The sequence below is a fragment of the Rhododendron vialii genome, chromosome 13a (genome assembly GCF_030253575.1).
Source record: "Rhododendron vialii isolate Sample 1 chromosome 13a, ASM3025357v1".
In the NCBI taxonomy this organism is placed as follows: Eukaryota; Viridiplantae; Streptophyta; class Magnoliopsida; order Ericales; family Ericaceae; genus Rhododendron; species Rhododendron vialii.
The window spans coordinates 7931079-7950364 of NC_080569.1; the positions used below are offsets into that span (position 1 = coordinate 7931079).

The 19286-nt window shown below is 40.0% G+C and overlaps 1 protein-coding gene across 1 annotated transcript; it reads left to right on the plus strand.

Moving 5' to 3' along the window:
- The first annotated feature begins 11852 nt into the window (after positions 1-11852).
- LOC131314336 (uncharacterized) lies at positions 11853-16543 on the plus strand. Its single transcript, XM_058342891.1, has 3 exons — positions 11853-12059; positions 12597-14155; positions 15884-16543. Exons 2-3 carry the CDS (start codon positions 12744-12746, stop codon positions 16122-16124), a joined length of 1653 nt encoding a protein of 550 aa, XP_058198874.1. The 5' UTR covers positions 11853-12059; positions 12597-12743; the 3' UTR covers positions 16125-16543.
- Positions 16544-19286: the final 2743 nt, after the last annotated feature.

Genomic DNA, 19286 nt, shown 5'->3' on the forward strand with positions numbered 1-19286 from the left:
ATGACCCAAAGGGAAAATATTTGACATAAGTTGCCAAATTTTTTCCCTGCTCATAGCAATGCTAAAATGACACTTACAGCATTTCATGTGTTAGTAGTTTCATCAAATGCAAAAGGGGTATGGAGAGGAAAACAAAATTAAGTATCTAAAAGTTCTATAAATTTTGTTTATGTATAAATGTTAGAGCCAACAGAAATCAGAATCAATGGCTTCGAACATGTCCTCCTCCAATTCTGGTTGGATGCATCGAGTGTGTGGTCGGTGTGGATCTGGACCTTGCGTTGTCAAAATCTCGCGATCATTGGAGAATCCTGGACGTCGTTACTTTAAGTGTCCGATGAACCCAGTAAGTGTACATATAATATATTCAAATTTGCATTGTCAAATTCAGCATAAATGTACTACTTCCCTACAAATACTTTTTACTGAACCTAACATTCTACTACAACAAACCAGCCTTGCGACAAATGGAATGGGTGGTGTGACGAGTCTCTTCCAAGCAACGCTTCTGACCCACTTCCGAATGAGACACGTGGTGTTCCTTTTGAACTTTCAACTGTCACCCCTACGTTGATTGCAGACATTGCACACCTCAGGGCTGAAAATCGGGAGATTCTCAATGCAGTGAGGACACTTCAGACAGTCATGATTGCCATAGGTGTTGTCCAAGTGTTGTTGCTCTGTCTTAAGTTCGCTTAGATGAACCTGACTTGTTAACGTAGTTCCATAGATGGAGTCGTTATCCTTTTGCTTTAATATTGGTAATGGACTTTTGCCTTGTAATGTGCCGTATGTTAGTGTCTTACGTAAATGTGCCAAATGTAAATTATTCTAATCGACTTTTGACTGAAGGTGTATAGTACGAAAATGTTAATACTTTTTTCTAATGTTTTGTGTCTCCTATCTTCCGTACCTTGTCATTTTGTACGTTACATTGAATTTATAGCACAAGTTCAACTTTAACATTGTTATATTATTTGCTTCGTTAATATACTTGAAGACATGGTGTCCCCTCGTAAGAGGATGAACCTAGGGAAGAAGGTAGCACCAACTGGTAGTCATCGCCTTGGGATTGTGCCTCCCGGACCATACAAACCCGGAAGAGCCAATTGGGATTCACAAATGACAAGGCTGTTCTTACAGTTAGCCATAAAGGAGATTGAAGCTGAGGGTAGGGGAACGACACAACTTTCGAACAATTCGCTGCGCAACATTTCTAATGAGATCATTGCTAGGACTGGACAAGTGATCAACCTGAAGCAATGTAAGAATCGATATGGCGTCTTGAAGCGGGATTAGCAGGCATGGACATTACTAGCTGATTCGAGAAGAGGTGCAACAGGCCTGGGTATGAATCCAGTGACGGGTACTTTTACCGCACCTGACCATTTTTGGGCTAACTTAATTGCGGTAAGCACTTTCTCCAATTCAGAAGCTTTTATTCATTTATTTTGCTTGCATAACATATGTGCATGACAAAAGTGTTAATACAGCTCCTGTTCTTGTTTTTGTAACTCATTGCATTGATCAGTTCATATGTAGGCCATTTATTGATGAACCACTCGTATTTGTTAACTTTCTGTAATTCTTTTTTTCATGGCTCACGGCGGCTTAGAAACTAATTTGGCGGAGTACATTTTGCACTGCCTAATTGTTTTACAAAATGATCGTTATAAAATTAGATTTTATCCATGGCTGTGTGTTGTCAAGTGTCATTTTTTGGGGATACTTATAAGCATTGTTCCATCTTAGTTTGGTCTCCATGTATTTTGAGGACCTGTTTGTTCGACAGAACTGGTGATCAAGGCAAATATAATCCCACTAGAATAAATAGCGATCATTGGATAAATTAGGACCACGCTGATCATCATATTGCATCTCCCACACTTTGAGCATGAATAATCTTCACAACTGAGGCATATTTAATATGAGTCGTACCATATCTTATCGAATACTGACTATGTGATCACCTTTACAATATTGAGCATCCGAGGTTCATATTTGACAAATAAAACTGGCAAAAAAAGTCTTACTACTAATTAGGGTAGCTTGTTTTTGCGAAAGCAATTTGCAGTTTTTGTGCATAATTTGGTTCCTTTTGCTTCACTTTCAATGGATTTCGTTGACAAGAACCCTTTCAAGTTTGCTACTTTTGCCCAGTCTTCACATGTAAACAGTGCACCCTAACATTATTTAGGTGTTTTTGACCAATAATGCCATTGAAGGATCAGAAATGACCTGCCATAAAGTGAGCCCTGCCATGCCTTTATCTTTTTGACCAATAATGGCATTGAAGGATCAGAACTGACCTGCCAAACACTGAGCCCTGCCATGCCTTTAGGGGTTTTGACCAATAATGCCATTGAAGGATCAGAACAGACCTACCAAACAGTGAGCCCTGCCATGCCTCTAGGGGTTTTGACCAATAATGCCATTGAAGGATCAGAACCTATGAAGTACGGATACTCCGAAACTAGTCACATACGAGTATCGGATACGCGAGGGATTCGGATACGAGCCCGATACGCCCCGATACGTATCGGATACGGCAAATAAGTATCCTGCATTTAAATTAAATATTTTTTTTTCGGATACCTTTTGGATACGGTAGGGATACGTGGGGGATACGGGAGGATACGTTTAGGATACGTCAAGGGTTACAATGAATTTTTTTACAGAATCAAGTACAAATGAAAAGGGAAAAATTGTAATAATAGCATCACTAATAATATAAAACTTAGGAAATTATGCACATCGAGTGATCATTCCGTATCCGTATCCGTATCTGTGCTTCATAGATCAGAACTGACCTGCCAAACAGTGAGCCCTATGGTTCCTTCTGGGGTTTGGACCAATAATGGCCATGAAGGTTCAGAACTGACCTGCCAAACAGTGAACCCTACCATGCCTTTAGTGTTATTGACCAATACTGCCACTGCAAGATGAGAACTGACCTGCCAAACAGTGAACCATGCCATGCCTTACATATTGGAAACCAATAATGGCATTCAAGGATCAAAAATCACATGCCAAAAGGATTACCCTGCCCCCATTTCACCTTTTGCAGCCTTTTCAGGCTTCCAATAGTGTCATTTGGTTTCTCATCTCACAGTCTACGGGTTATAAAACATGGTAAAATGCATGCAATTTTATTCACCCACAAGTTGAAGTCATTGACCAGGTCAGACTCTATCCTACATGTTTCTGTTTCGCCGTAGAATTATACTTCTCCTCAGCATTTTTTATTGTAGTTGTGTGAATGTCGTATGTGAATTGTATCTTGAAGTTACCTTCCCAGAATGCCGAACTGTTTATTGCTTAATGTGCCAATGCATTATTGTTATATTGTCACTGCAATATTCTTGTTATGGTTTACATGTTTGCCACTGCGTTTTTGGCCACTGCATTACATTGACAATAGTGATATTTTCTGCATAACTTGTCTATGTGTTGCTATATGTTTGTCCATTTCTGTGTATCTCCCTAGCAAAATGATGCAGTGGCAAAGTTCCGCGACCGTCCGTTGGACCACGAGGACTTGATGCAAAGGGTATTCGAAGAAGTAACAGCCACTGGCTCAATGCAATGCACTCCCGGAGCGGAGGGGGAGCTTGGTATAGGTGCAGATGGTCGTCGAGCATTGGATACCGACAATGACGACCGGACTGCTACGGATGGGCTAGGCAACACTGTTGGACTAGATAACGGAGAGGAAATTGGTAGTGAATCTACTAGCACAAGCCCTGGACCTGGTATGGGGACCCCCTTTTGCAGTCAACAAGGTACTACCAACCCCATGTTCCCTCAATATGGTTGTACAACTAATCCCTTTTCCCCTGAACATGGCAACCATAGCATCCCATTTGTCCCTCACCATGGTGGCACAAACACCCCTCCTTTCCCTCTCCATGCTGCCACAAACACAACCTCTTTCCATCAACATAGTAGAATAAGTCCCCCACCTTTCTCTCAACATATTAGAAAAAGTCCCCCACCTTTTCCCCAACATGAACATGGTACATCTTCCGTACCTTTTTCGAACCGTGGTACAACAACTTCCCCCCATTGCCTTCAACCCGAAATTAGATGCTCCCCCCCTTTATCTGAACATGGTACAAACACCCCCCCTTTCCCGAGAGCTATGCCCATATATCCGGGTTGCAACTCAAGTGGAACAAAAAGGAGAAGCACCTCAAGTTCCGCAACAGATGCTTTGTCTCAGTCGATGGCTAACATTTTGGAGACCATGGTTTCAAGGCAGAATCAGTTCAGATCCGTCATTAAGCATGGATGTAACATGGTCGACATAATGAAGATCCTTGGTAGAATGGAGTATTTCCAACAACAACCCGTTCCCCCGGTCTATTGGTGGCTTGTTGACTACTTGTCCGCTGATCCCATGAAGATGGATGTATTCTACGGCTTGCCAAATGATGAACAGAGGATTTCTTTCGCTCAACGGGAGCATACAAAGGCAATGTTAGAACAGTCACGCGGACAAGGCAACCGAACTGAGAGTCTCCCTCCTTGGCACCCGGCCCCTCATATTTAAAAATTCCCTTACTGGAAACATGACTAATCTGTGTTTGTGTTTAATTTGTACTGAAACTATGTTTGAAAATTTTTCGCATGTTGGTGGTGTTGGACTTCATAAATTAGGATTGTTAACTTGGATCGTTATGATTTGTGTTGACAGTATTTGTTGAATGGTTTGCTACATTCCATGGTTCATTATAAATTGTGTTTGGTAATATGTTTTCAGAGGAGATTTGTCCGCACATCCACGGATATTGTGAACCGTACAGTTGAAGATCGGAACTGGGCCTTTCAATTGCATTCGACTCGGTATAAATTTTTCTTTTCATGTTATGGTTAAACTATCACATGCAATTCGAGATTGGAACTACCTATTTTTTCTTCAATTTCATTTCCACGTTGCTTCACATCACACCTGCAGAACAATCTGATGATCGACGCGTTACCTTGCAATTGAAAGTAATTTAGGGTGTCGTTTTCCATTTTGTTTGTTTCAAACTTGCTGTAATCCGACGAAAATGTGGGATACATAACTTGCAGGAATGTCATATTTTAATCCATGTCATGATCTTCCGATGGGATTACTGATGTATCAGATTCCCTTAACTATCTTTAAACAGCCAAACAAACGGCCCACTTTGGGTGTTTCATAATTGGCAGTTAAAAAAATGTTGGTCACTGTTAACGCAAGTTGTTTATGTTTTGACGCTTTTTTTTTCCTTCAATTTGGTAGTGATCAAGCAATGAATGCATGGATCTTGTTTCAGGTCACAGCCGCTGTCCTACTTTTCCTGGAAATCATCTTTTTTCTTAGGTTAACAAAAATAAGTACCATCATTTCCCAACAACAATTAAATTTAAATTTTGTTCTTCAACAACGGATTGTCTTTGTTCATAGGGGTCATGGATAATCCAAGTTGGGGAAACAGTAAGAGTGTAGACGACATTGGAAGGGGGACATTCGACCTTGGTAGTTTTACGAGGTTATTGGAAACTGGAGTTTACCCGAAAAATTATCCCAACGTTTACTCTGGGAACGGAGGGAATGAACTTCCCAACTATAATTATCCTATAGCACATCAACAATCCAACGAGGTATACGAAAACTGTGAGGGGTACGAAAATATGCCATGGGTGAACAGGTTTGCCAATACCGGGCAAGGCAATGCAGGACCGAGTGACAATGTTTCACGTGTTCAAGAAGTTGTGGAAGAGTACATTTCTTCGCCTAACTTGTATGCATCTTCTGACGTTCGGCAAAGTCACAACATTGGAGGTCATGGAACCGAGCCGCAGGCCGGATATGACAATTGGGAGTGGATGAACAACAACAATGGAAATGCCAGTTCAAGTACTAATGTCCTTGAGGATGACGCGAACTCTGAGTACTCGATCCCGGCCGACGAGTTTTATGCCGAATTTGGCGCGGACGATTTGTTGGTTGACCTTTTGACCGTAGCATTGTTGCATGCCATTCAAATCCTACGTAGGCCGCAGAGGCGACCGTTCCACACGTGCCCCTTGTCGGGTAAAGCTTATTTGCATGAGCTAATGAATGCTCGTGATGAGAGGTTTCAACTTGAGCTTTGCATGCCGAAAGACACTTTTGCAAAAATAGTCGTAGAACTTCAACAAACCTATGGTTGGAGTTCTTCTCGAATGAAACAGGATGGAGTTGATTGCTTCGAGAGTTTTGCAATGTTCATGCATCTACTGAGGGGCCACTCAAACCGAAGAACACAGGAGAGGTTTCAGCACTCGAGAGACACTGTGAGCAGACATGTGCACAAAATATTGGCATGCATGAGGAGAGGTTTCACTGCTGATAAGTTAAAGCCAACGAGAAACCAACATCAGACTCATGAGTACTTGGATAGACGCGACTTCTATAAACCATTCAAGGTGAGTTTATCTTTCGTGTTCAATTGTGTTTGGGTAATGTTATGATACCTTGTCATGATACAGAGAATTCGTGAATCGGTTTACACTTTCATTTATTGCTGCAGGGAAATTGTATTGGGGCCATAGATGGGACCCATGTTATGATAAGATGCAAGAAGAAGGAAGACGAGAAGAGGTTCTTTTCACGGAAGGGTTATGCCACCCAAAATATAATGGCTGTCTGCGATTTCGACCTTACTTTCGTGTTTGCATCAGCTGGATGGGAAGGGATCTATCATGATTATAGCATCTTCAAGCGATGTGTCTTGAATCCAAGATATCGTTTCCCCAAACCAGAAGCAGGTAATAATCTAGCTCCATTTACGCCGCATCGGAGTTTGGAAGGAAATTTTTTTTTATATATTACATTGTTCAATTTTCTAAAAAAGTTGGTGTACGACTTGCACAGGAAAATACTACCTAGTCGATGTTGGTTATCCCAACAGGTCGGGCTACCTTGCTCCCTACAAAGGGTTTAGGTACCACCAAGCTGAATTTAGACGGGGTCAGCGACAATCTCGCGATGATAGAGAGCACTTCAATAGGGCACACTCATCACTGAGGAGTATCATTGAAAGGACGTTTGGCGTTTGGAAAAATAGGTTTGGTTTCCTAGCCCTCATGCCGTGGTATGGAATGTCAACACAAGTGGACCTTGTGTTAGCGTCGATGGCAATTCATAATTACATCCGTAGGGATAGAGAACCTGATAACTTCTTCGCTCCTGTAAGCTCGGCCTATGAGTATGCGTTCGAGGACTTGCCAGATGAGGACCCGGAGTTGGAAGATAGATTGGACGAAAGGGACGACATTGTTGACGAAGAAAATGTGGCAGAAATGAATGACGTGAGGAATGATATTAGGAAAGCACTTCGTAGACTACGAAGACGTGGTAATGTAGCTTGATAACCAAAATTGACAACGGTGACGAGGAAACAAATGTGAGTGGCAATGAACTTCTAGTTGGCCTTCAGTTTAAATCTCTTGAAACATTAATGTGTGTTTGGAAATTGGTATGGTGTATGCGCCAAGTGCGGAGTGGGGTCGGTGGGTTTCTTTTCTTTTCTTTTTTCAATGGGTTCGTGGGTTTCCTTTTGTTTCGAAAATGGAAACATTCATTTTGTTTCCCTTCGATTGTATTGCAGTTGTTGTGTAAGGCCATTATAATCTTGTTGGTATGTGAAGGGGAGTCAAAACAATAAAGAAGCCTGTAGCATCGTTTTCCATTTTCTCTGATTTCTACAATTTTTACTTTAAAATAATGTTGTCGATATCTTTTTTGTTGTTTATGTTTTTACATTATTTATTACTTGTTCTGATTTCCAAAAATTCGTTAAGAAATGAAGTGTTTCAATTTTCAATCTATATACACTGGGGCAAAGAAATACTTTTTCTGATCATTTTATCTTAAATTGTGATTCATAATTGAAGTTTGTAAGGTCTTTCAATGAGTACCATAACGGAAACCTAAAACTAAAAAAGGAGCCTTAGGGTGCTCGTTGAAAGGCCTTAGAGCCACAAATTCATTATGACCATTAAAGATAAAATGATAAACAAAACAAAATCTATCCACCGATTTAACCGGATTGAAAATCGGAACAGTAAAATAATATTAAATAAATAAAATAGAAAAATGAAATACAGACATCCAAGTAAAAAATAAATAGAAATAAGTTAAACTGTTGAAAGAGGTGTATTTCTGGGGCCGGGGGTATTTTCGGGAAGAAGGGGTGGGGTCGGGGGGGGGGGGGGGGGGGGGGGGGGGTGGGGTTGTGTGTCAAGAGGGGTAAGCAAATGGCTTTTTTAGAATAAGCCAATAAGCCTGGCTCAATTTTTTGTCCGAACAGGCCCTTAATACTATTTCCGTCCCAAATTTTTTGTTCGGTCCGCAAAATAAAGTGTTAAAAATAATATAATTTTTGCAAGAAAAAATCAAAAGTTTTTCAACAACTTACTAGATATCAATGAGTATTTTTAATTTGTGAAAAAAAATTAAATTTTTTCTTGAAAAAATTGTATTATTTTTAACACTTCGTTTTGCGGACCGGATAAAGAATTTGGGTTGGAGGAGTATGATATCCGGACAACATAATTAAACAAAACACGCTTGTCATTGTCTTCAAAAAAATTGAACGGCCAGTATGCGCGCATTTGAGACAAACTAAAATACAAGTGTATCCCACTCCTACAGCTACAACTACAACTAGGCCTATCAGTGTTAATTTTTTTTTATTTTTTTAAATTTTTGGCGTCTGAGAAGAACTCGATGATCTGAGAGAAATTGACGGTCTTTGAAAGAGATCGAGTCGATTTCATTGATCATATCAAAAGCCGGAAGAGATCAATCACAGCTTTGAGCAAAATAAATAGGAGGCCCGATTCGCATGCATATCGCCTTCACGGCAGGCCCCAGCTGCACAAATTAACACCGTACGTTTTAGGGAGCTAATTAATCTCAGAGGGGTTGATTGTGACCGTCGATCTTCATGGGTTTAGTGTTCCTTTTAATCATGGGGAAGCATCATCCTCACTGGCTATTGCTTTCGCTAATTATAGGAGTAGAACCCACACCGACGGACGAAAGCATTTGCAAGTTGATCGATCTCGATTGAGAACCGTTGGTTCCTCCCTCCCCCTCCACCCAAAGATAGTACACTAGTATAGTATTTGCTATTTTTGTTAGAGTCTACTTTGGATTCATATGCGTACATGAACCTAATTTTGGATGCACATGGGGAAAAATACAGTAGAGAAGAGCATGTTTTGTACTACTACTAGTCTACTTATCACTTTATTGAGCGGCGAAACCATTGTAAAATAGGGACGGTTCAAGGGACACCCAAAAAAACACCTAAAAAAATACCTCAAATCTCAATCTCATAGTTTCTGATTAAATTTTTATGATCCGAACCGTTCAATATGTGCAGAATGTGATTTTAAGGGTGCCCGGGAGAAATTAGCAAAAAAAATGACCGGGAAAGACTTGATTTGAGCAGTTTTTATTTGAACCGTTCAATAAAAAACTGTTCAAAACTGTTCGGATCAAGTTCTTCCCGGTCATTTTTTTTGCTGATTTCTCACGGGTACTCTAAAAATCACGTTCTGATCACATTAAGCGGCTCGGATCATCAAAATTTGATCGGGAACTATGAGGTATTTTTTTAGGTGTTCCCGGAACCGTCCCGATATAATATTACTGTGTGTATATATATATATATAATATATATATATATATATATATATATATATAGTCATTTTCAAATAAGGTGGTCCTTATGACCTCTCCATTTCTCCCATTTTTCGTTTGAATTTTGATGATCCAAGCCGCTCAATGTGTTCAGAACGTGATTTTAAGGGTATTCGTGAGGAATCGGCAAATAAAAAAGACCGGGAAGGTCTTCATCCGAGCAGTTTTAATTTGAACCATTTGATAAAAAATAAACAAAAACTGCTCGGATGAAGCCCTTCCCGATATTTTTTTTTGCTGATTTCTCGCGCGTACTCTTAAAATCACGCTCTGAACACATTGAGCGGCTCGGATCATCAAAATTCGATCGGCAAAGGGAGGTCCTTATTTTATTAAGTTAAGGTGGTCCTTAGAAGAAGGGGACTCATATATGTATATATATATATATATATATATATATATATATATATATATATGTGTGTGTGTGTGTGTGTATACTCCTACTTGAGAGTTTGAGTTGGGGTTTCCGGTTGGTTCCTCTACTACTTAGTCGCAAACGGGATTTCTTATGTCGACACTTCATGTCGATTTGCCTTGGCAAAGTGACCTTGAGCCCGTTGTCTGGTCTGGTGGGCTTATTGCATACAGTTGCTCTTGCTCGTGTTTTCGATTCAATAGTTTTGGTTCAATCCTAGTGATGGAATCTCTCGCTACCCTTTCTTGGACTCTGTGAAATGAAATGCTTGGCAGATTAAAAACAAAAAAGCAAAAAAAACTCCACAAAAGGACAAACATGAAGTTTTTTCAAGAAATGTCCCATAATCGAATGTCAAGACTCAAGAGGGAGACTAGAGGTTAAACTTAAAATATCTCTCGAAGTTACTCCACTTTTTAAAGTTAACATAATAGGAATACCAGCGATGAGGACATAAAATCATGAAAATTGTTATAGAGTAAGAAAAAAAATTCTCTACGAGAATTATGCTGGAATGTAATTTTAGAGTTCATTTATGACAAAGTACTAGGAAAATTAATTTCTCAGGAAAATAAGTACTTCAAAATACTACGTACTCAGAGCTTCTTTAACGGGGTGTAAAATTAGATTACATACAACTTGTTAATTATCACGTAGTAAAAAAAAATAGTGCATAGTTTAAATTCAATTTATGATTGTCGATCTTTTCAAAAAAAAAAGTTTAAATTCGATAATAGCATTAATAAAGAGTCTACATAACACAGTTGTCTTGAGTTCATTAATTCGCTAAATTACAGATTAAAATTTTAAATAATATCCTAGAAAAGTTGTGTCTTCATAGGATATATCCAATTAAAAAGGGTATCCAATTATAAATTTAAAATGGAGGGACATTTATTAGTACCTTCTATACACATGCAAATTACCAACCAACCCAAAAAGGCTTGCTACAGCCACGTGCCCTCTAAGCAAACAAGTGGGGTCGGTGGCATCACGGTTTTACCGGAACCAATTAATGAAAGTTATGGCCGGTGAAAACATGTGGCATTTAAGGACTCCCCCGTACTCACACAGTCACACGGATCCGGGATCCCGTAGCAAACAAAGTCGGGTATGGTGAGCCATCGCAACGTCCAAAAGTATTTTTATCGATCCAAATTTCAAAAAAACTCTTATACGAAAGAGTTCCATGGAAGAGTTTATCTCTTCCGTAAAAGAGTTTATTATAAATTTTGACCGTCAATTGCTTAGATGGCTCACTAAATTCTGTAGTGAATTTGCTCTTACAAGATCCCACACACGCGATATATTTTTGGTTGCAAATCGGATACACATTTAAGCCGTCCAAATAATGCAACCGACGGTTTAGATTGAAACTCTTTTTTTTTTTTATAAATCCGTTCGGTATCTTTAAATTCAAATCACCGATTGCATGTTTGTTCGTCTCGAATATGCTGTACAGGTACCACGTCAATTGTACCGTGTTTCTCACATACACCTGTGGTCCGTGAACTCAACCGCGTCCGATTCAGATACATGGCCGCCTTCCAACCCAATTTCATAGAAAACTCCTCCCTTGCCAATTGCCCGCTGACTCGGGGCTTTGTTCTACTCTCTCTCTCTCATCACCTGTTACCGGCAAATCCCAGTTCCCCTTCCATATATGGCATGTAATCACACAAACATATACGATGTGATTTCTTTTTGTAAGTACCACCGCCTGTACCTGTTAGATTTTTTTTTCCTTGAGAGAGAGCGAACAGTCATCATCATGCACATATATAAACCACCCCAATGCCCTCCCCACGCCCTGTGATAACTGAACCCGGGTTCTACTTCACTTCCCTAAACCTATATTCGCCGGAGACGTACTGGGATTCATCGGGAAATTCTCCGCCGGCCGGTCAAGAACGACGACAAGTGAGTATGCGCACAGCTTAATTTGCCTTCAACCCAGTAGCAGTGGTGGATTCAGTCTGTAGGAGGCAAAAATCTTCACCTGAAAACGAATTACTAATGGGTAGTAGTATAAGATAATTTGTGAAATGATAAGAGTTTGTAATTCCGGGTCAAGGGTTACACGGGGATTGATGTGTGCATGATTTTTTCTTGAATGGCGATTCCTGATCCGATTTTCCTGGGAGGAAATAGGAGGGTGGAATCATGATATAGCCTTGAGCTCTTCAATCCGTATTTTAGAGTCTGAAGAGCTTTTGGTTGGGATGTCAAATTATCTGTGCCGAAATATCTTTGTACCTTTGTTTCAGTACAATTTTAATCGCCGTACCAGCTTTTGGTTAAAAGTTTTTGGCAATTCTGCGATTAAAATTGCGCTGAAAAATTGCGCTGAAACACCGATACGACGACATTTCGGCCCAAGTCATGATCTGATGATGACTCTGGCTTGTTCAACTATACCTTTTGTGTTTGCTAAATGATTGCTTTATGTGATTGCAGGCTCAAGTGAGTTGAAAGAAAGGCCAACTTTTTTCTGCACCAGATTCAAAGGAACAACATTTTTTCTTTCTGCCTTAAGCCTTTTCTGTTCCTATTCCATTGCTCTCTCTCTCTCTCTCTCTCTCCCTCCAATTGGTTCCGGAAGAAATGGGGGTTCAGGTCGCTGCGGCCTGTTTACACCGGTCACAATCCACTGTTTCTCACCCACCTTCCTCCCCTCAAACCCTAGTTTCCACCGTCTCAACCCCTTCCCTTAAACGACGCAGTTACAGCGGAGCCCTCGTGTTTCGGTACATGACAACACTAGACCGGCCTGTTGCATTCGGCTCAAATCTCCGCAGATCCAAATCAGGCAACCACTCAAAACCGAGAACCAAAACCATCACACGAGCTTACAGTGAGAGCCTTGACGCTTTCTCCGACGAGGAATTCTCAAAACAGATTCAAGAATTGGCGATGAAGCTCCAGTTATCCGACGATGACTCCTCCTCATCATCGGATTCCACCAACTCCAACGCAACAGAATCAGAAAGTTCTTCCCATTCTGTTAACGTAACCGAGTCGAACAGTAAAATTGGCTTTTTACCGTTCGAGCCGTTGCAGCCTCCCAAGTGGTCCGGGAGGGAGGAGATAATCCCGGCGAGCATCGAGTGGAAGGCGAACAGCGTCGACATTCCGCTCTCGCTCCGGATTATAAAGCGCAAGAAGAAGCAATCGGAAGAAGGGTTTACGGACGCAGGGGACTCTGCTTGTTCCTCAGTCAAAAAAGCCTTCTCGTCCATGGTTTTCATAATCCGGGAGCTCCACAGCTTCACTCTCCAGATGAGGGAGATGCTATTGTACGAGGATTTGCAGGGGATTCTCGCGCGCGTGCAGACCGAAATGAACGCGTCCTTCGTGTGGCTCTTTCAGCAAGTCTTTTCTCATACTCCGACGCTCATGATCTCCGTCATGATGTTACTAGCGAACTACACCGTTTACTCCATGTCGAACGCCACCGCCATTGCCGCACCGCCGCCATCTCCCGCCGCCTTGACGGAGTCCGTTTCGGCATACGAGGACCAAACTCACAACAATCACAAAAAATTCGATTCTTCGGCAATCAAGACTTTTTCGGTGAACGGGAAGACGGTCTCGATCGGGGGGAGCGACGGCGGCGGAGGGGGGCTCCCGAGGATCGCTAGCGGAACGGACGGCGACGGGCGGTTCGATGAAACGACGTCGTTGGACTACGGAGCGGCGTCGGCGACGGGGAACACTGTGTCGACGGGGGACGAGGAGTCGGCGTCGGCGAGGGAGGAGGAGTTGAGAGCGTGGAATGCGATGGTGGAGGAGGCGGCGATGATGCAAGGGGAAGCGAGGGACGAGTCGCTGAACCAGGAGACGGTGCAGAGGTTTGTTTCGCCGGTGACGGTGAAGATTGAGGGGGACGGTGATTACCCGGATTATTTTAGAACGGAGCTGGTTTACCAGACGAGGTTGGCTGAGGATCCGGACAACTGTGTTTTGCTCGCCAATTATGCTCAGTTCCTTTATGTCGTGGTTCATGACTACGATAGGTAAGATTTCCAACCCAATTTTGTCTATCAATTTGCTTGGTTTAGTTTAGTGTTTTTACACTGTTGATTAGTACTTCTCATGGTTCACTCTATTACGTGATTAGATCATAACAGCTGTCTCGTCAAATGATCTGCTAACTCTTAATTTACTTATATAATTCAAAAAATTAATTGGAGATTGATAGTAGCCTGTGGGCATTAGCATATATAGAAGTAATAGCACTATGCTTCTTATTCTTGCCGATGCGAGACATTTGCGGTTCTCACAATACAAAATAATTTCTTCTAATGGAAAACGTAAATCTTGTACGAAATAGTAATGTGCTGGGGATATTTTGGCAAGCGTAGTAAAACTCTAGGGTTCAATTTTTGGTAAAAGAATGCAGGTCGTCAATTGTTTACCATTTTTTCAAGGAAATGCTAAAAACATTTCACTGGACTTCGTGTAATTTCTTTAACTTATTGATGATAGCTCATTACAATATAAGTCTCCCTTCTCTCGGTAAGATTAGCGCGCATACGACGTTGGCCGGGTGAATTTGTGCTAAGTTGATGAGTATAAATTGCTTGTTGGTTTAAATTTTAAAGTATCTTACAAAGTGCTAAAACTTTTTTTACATCTTACTATATTAAAGTATTTATGGGAATTGATCCTTTTTTTTACGATATATCTATCTTATCATTTACACTCTTTTTCGTTTTCATGAACATGAAGTACTGTCGCTTCATGCGTGAATGATAAAACTAATCCAAATAAAATAGAATAGAGTGCATCATGAATCAAATAGAATACAGTGTAGCTATCATATATTAACTGAGAGCATGTACACCGATGATTTGGTAAAATATCTTGTGAATAGTTCACAATTTTAGTTTAATTACGGAGTATCATTTTTTTCTTTCACAACTACACTTATACTATCTATTTTACCTAACACTAATAAAAATATACATTCTTCTACTACTTTTGTTCTTTATCTTTATCATTTTCTTCCCGAGTTTCTTCCACCTTGGCAGTGGAGAATCAATTTTTGTGCTCAAAATTGGGTTTGGACCAAACTGATAAGTTTTTGTGTTGAAATTGGGTTTTGATCAAACATGGAAAGAATTTTGTTTCATGGTGATGAGCATTGAGAGAGAGAGAGAGAGAATATTTTAATACTTACCTTGTAAATAGTTGTTAGGTAGAAGAATTGTTCATAAATGGAAAATACCTACTTGTTTGCCTATTCTGCTGCAACTCTCTTTTGGTGTCTTGAATGGGTAAAATAGCTACAAAAGATGATTCATGTACTCTGGTAAATTTGCTTACGTACTCTAGTAAATTTGCTCTAAGACTGTAAAAAATCTCTAGTCAATATCTATCTATCAAAATCTTGAAACTTGGTGAGAAGAAGTCTGTTGAGTTACGGCTTCTCAAAGTCACATGAACCCTTTGATACTCTCCCATTTTTGGTAGGAGGGAGAGAGAGAGAGAGAGAGAGGATATTTGCAACCCCAAGTTGTCGTTATCGAGCAAATAGGAGATAAGTTCCCATCTATTGGACGGGGAATATGTGGTGTTGATTAAACTTTTGTTATCACCATTGTGTGCTCGTGTTTGGTGCACTACTTTTTTATGAAAAGTTGAGTTGTTGATTGACTTAGATATTTTTATCGCCATGTTGCTGGTACTTATTTTGTTCTTGTTTGTATGTGCGTTGTTTGTTCTGATTTGTGTGGAAACAGAGCCGAGGAGTACTTCAGGCGAGCAGTCAAGGCGGAGCCGCCCGATGCGGAGGCGCTGAGCAAGTACGCCGGCTTCCTGTGGCAAGCGAAGAAGGATCTGTGGGCCGCCGAGGAGACGTACTTGGAGGCCATATCGGCTGAGCCTACCAACTCCTACTACGCCGCTAACTACGCTCACTTCTTGTGGAACACCGGCGGGGAGGACACGTGTTTCCCCATCGACAACACCGACGAGGCTTGATACCTTAAATAAATAAAAAAATTTAAAAAAAGAGCAAAATATTCCCATGATCTTACCCTCATCAATGTACCATTTATCATTAAAAAAAGAGCATAAAAAAGAGAAGTTTTCATTTACTTTTTTTAAAGATGTTTCAGTGATGTTGGGGGAGGTGAGGAGAAAAAGAGGTGATGGACTTGAATTGGGTTGTTCGGAAACAAGAGGCTTATGTGGCCTTAGGGCGGCTCTGGAAATGATCGACAATGGCGCGAGTCTCTTTTGTTTCTTGGTGAGAAAAGAGGCCGGGTTTTTTTTATTCTCTTACTAATTTTGCGATTTGCACAGCTTATTTTTGTTCACCGTTGAGACACACATTCACCTAGCAGAGAGTGTAATTATATGTTTGTTGCTGGTATAGAATATCATTTTTGAGGTTTGAATATCTTTTTTTTTTAGGAAAGATGGCTTATTTTGGGATGAAATGGAAATTGGGTTCTCTGCGGCAGAAGGATGATTTCTCATTCATTAGTCTGACAAAAATATGTAAAGGTGGAATTATGGCATTGGACATGTAGCCCATCCTTCTCGTGCATTTCGACAAGTGATATCCTCAAAATGAAAAAGAAAAGTGTATTTCGATCCGGACCGTCAGTTGCATGTTTGGACGGCCCGGATGTACGCGTCAGGCATAACCGATTTCCAACCAAAATTTTTTTAAGGTAGGGTGTTTGATCCCATCTTTCATTTTTCATTCAGATTGAGTTTATTTTTAGCCAAAACATTTAAAATATTATTTTAAAATTATTAAACAATTCAAATTATTCTTGCAAGATCCGGAATGGATTCAGGGCGACGATCTATGTAGGGTGGGTTCCCACCTTGTCCGAATTAATAGAACTACCCTGTTGAACATCATGGGCCTAGCCCAGTATTTGGTTGCTAGAGAATTGTGGAGTTATGGGCTGTATTTGACCTATTGGTTGAGCGTCTGGCAGGTTCTTGCGTGTGTTCCGGAACTCCTAATAAGTATTTATTTTGTAATAAGGTAATTTTAAATTTAAAAATAATATGTTTACGCAAATAATTTTTTTAATAATATGAATCTTATTTGATAGATCTCATTGAGATATTTTGAATGGAGCAAAAAAATTTAAAAAATTATTCTTTATTTGCATTATTTTTTATTACTTATTTTTTAAGAAGATTTCTGAAACGGGGCTGATCCGATCAATGACGTGGTTCACTTTTAGAGGGGTTATATTTCACGTGGTGCCCGCTCGGCACATTGGAACTGTCCAATGCACTTTTGGACGGCCCAGATTAAAACCTTCTCTCCTCTCACCCTACCACTCTCTCTCTCTCTCTCTCCCCAAATCCAAGCCGTCTAAAACCGTAATAGGCGGTTCGGATGTGCCGAATGGACACCACGTGGTACCCACCGGACGCTGAAAAATTCTTCATATGCTAGGGGAACCACAGACTTGCATGTGTAGATTTTACCATTCTCTGCGTATGAGACAAATACCAGTTTACCGTACAATTAATTTAATTTTTACTCCGCTAGAAACATAATAAGATAAAGAAATTGGTCAAATTGGGAAAGAAAAACGTACTTTTTAACCGGTATATACATGCACACATGTACTATATATACTCCACACATTCCCACTCTCTTTAAATGAACAACAGAACTTCCTAGAGATCTAGATCAACGTTGCATGCACGTTGCGGCACCGTATCTCTCAATATAAAAGTTCGATGATTAAGGGTGTGCAGGCCAGCCTACGTACTTCGATTAATTTCCTCTTCGATATTGTCGAAGGTAGGTCAATAACCAGAAGTTACTTTCTAACAGTCTGACACTAAGAATCAAACCCTAATCCATCGTATAGAGGAACAAACACATCAACCAACCGGCCGACTAACCCTTAGGCTAGAAGTCCTTTTCATGCTGCGTCTTTGCAATCATGCATAGTTGGAGAGAGAGAGAGAGAGAGAGAGAGAGAGAGAGGCATGGGGGAGACTGAAGAGTGACAGGGGTTGGGGAGTAGTTTTAATTATGTATATAACCATCACTTTTTCACGTGGTTTTTGGTGTCATTTTCTGCTTGGCCTAACCCTGCAGGCCTCATCCTCCTTCCCAACATTACACATTGCCTGTTGATGTTCATGTTTTCATCTCTAAGTCATAGCATTATGGTATTAGTAGGTTAGTAGACAAAAGAGTACGCAAAGACCGATGCAGAATTTTAAGGTTGAATCAATATTAGTATAATAAATTATTTTGTAACATACGGAAGGTATTTTGTCAATACAAATTGTAAAAGGTACTAAAAAAAAATCTACTATATATATATATATATATATATATATATATATATATATATATATATATATATGTCCTGTCGACATATTCAGTATGTAAAATATGATCATTTATTGTTATAACTGTATACAATCTTGTGTATCCATATCTATTTTAAAAAGCAAAATAGCGTTACAAAAAATAAAAGAATTTCTTAAAAAACTTTCTTTCTCTCAGATTTCTTGGCTGGTTGAGTGTTGGATGGATACGTTGTTAGACGAACGAGCTAATATAATGTCAAAGTTTCTGAGAAAAAACTACTATAAATCTAATACCCTCTCCGTCCTCTCTTTTCTTTTCTTTTTTATCCCAATTAGCATTTTTTACTGTCCCAAAAAGATTATCCCACTTCAAATTTCAATTGACACAATTGAATGAATTTCCTCCTTTACCCTTCATTTTTTAAATTAGTAGTACTAATAACAAAGTATGAAAAGGTAATAATTGGAAAGTAAATTTGGAAAATAAAGTGCTAAAAAATACAATGATTATATCCTCTTATTAAGTTGGAATACCTCAAAGGGATCAACAAATAAGGGACAGAGTGAGTAAAATTTTGAAACGTGATTAGGGCAGCCAAGTAGGCATGGAAAAATAAATAAATAAGTGATTGTTCTGCATGAGATCCTATATATATTCGCATTCCATGGGCCCAAACATTCCAGACTTTGGGCCACTGTTATGTTTTCCAAGTTAAAAGAACGGGAAATTACTGGCCGGTCCTATTTATTTGTTTGGGTTCCTTCCCAACTCCCTTTTGTAGTGTGTATCCCATGCGGCCCCTTTCTAAAAGTGCTTTTATTAGTTTGTCCTCACCC

Bases quoted from the DNA above. Each gene is read 5' to 3' on its own strand.
- LOC131314336 (XM_058342891.1), top strand. From the start codon at position 12,744: ATGGGGGTTCAGGTCGCTGCGGCCTGTTTACACCGGTCACAATCCACT. The intron at 14,156-15,883 runs GTAAGATTTCCA...GTGTGGAAACAG, and splicing joins GTGGTTCATGACTACGATAG to AGCCGAGGAGTACTTCAGGC.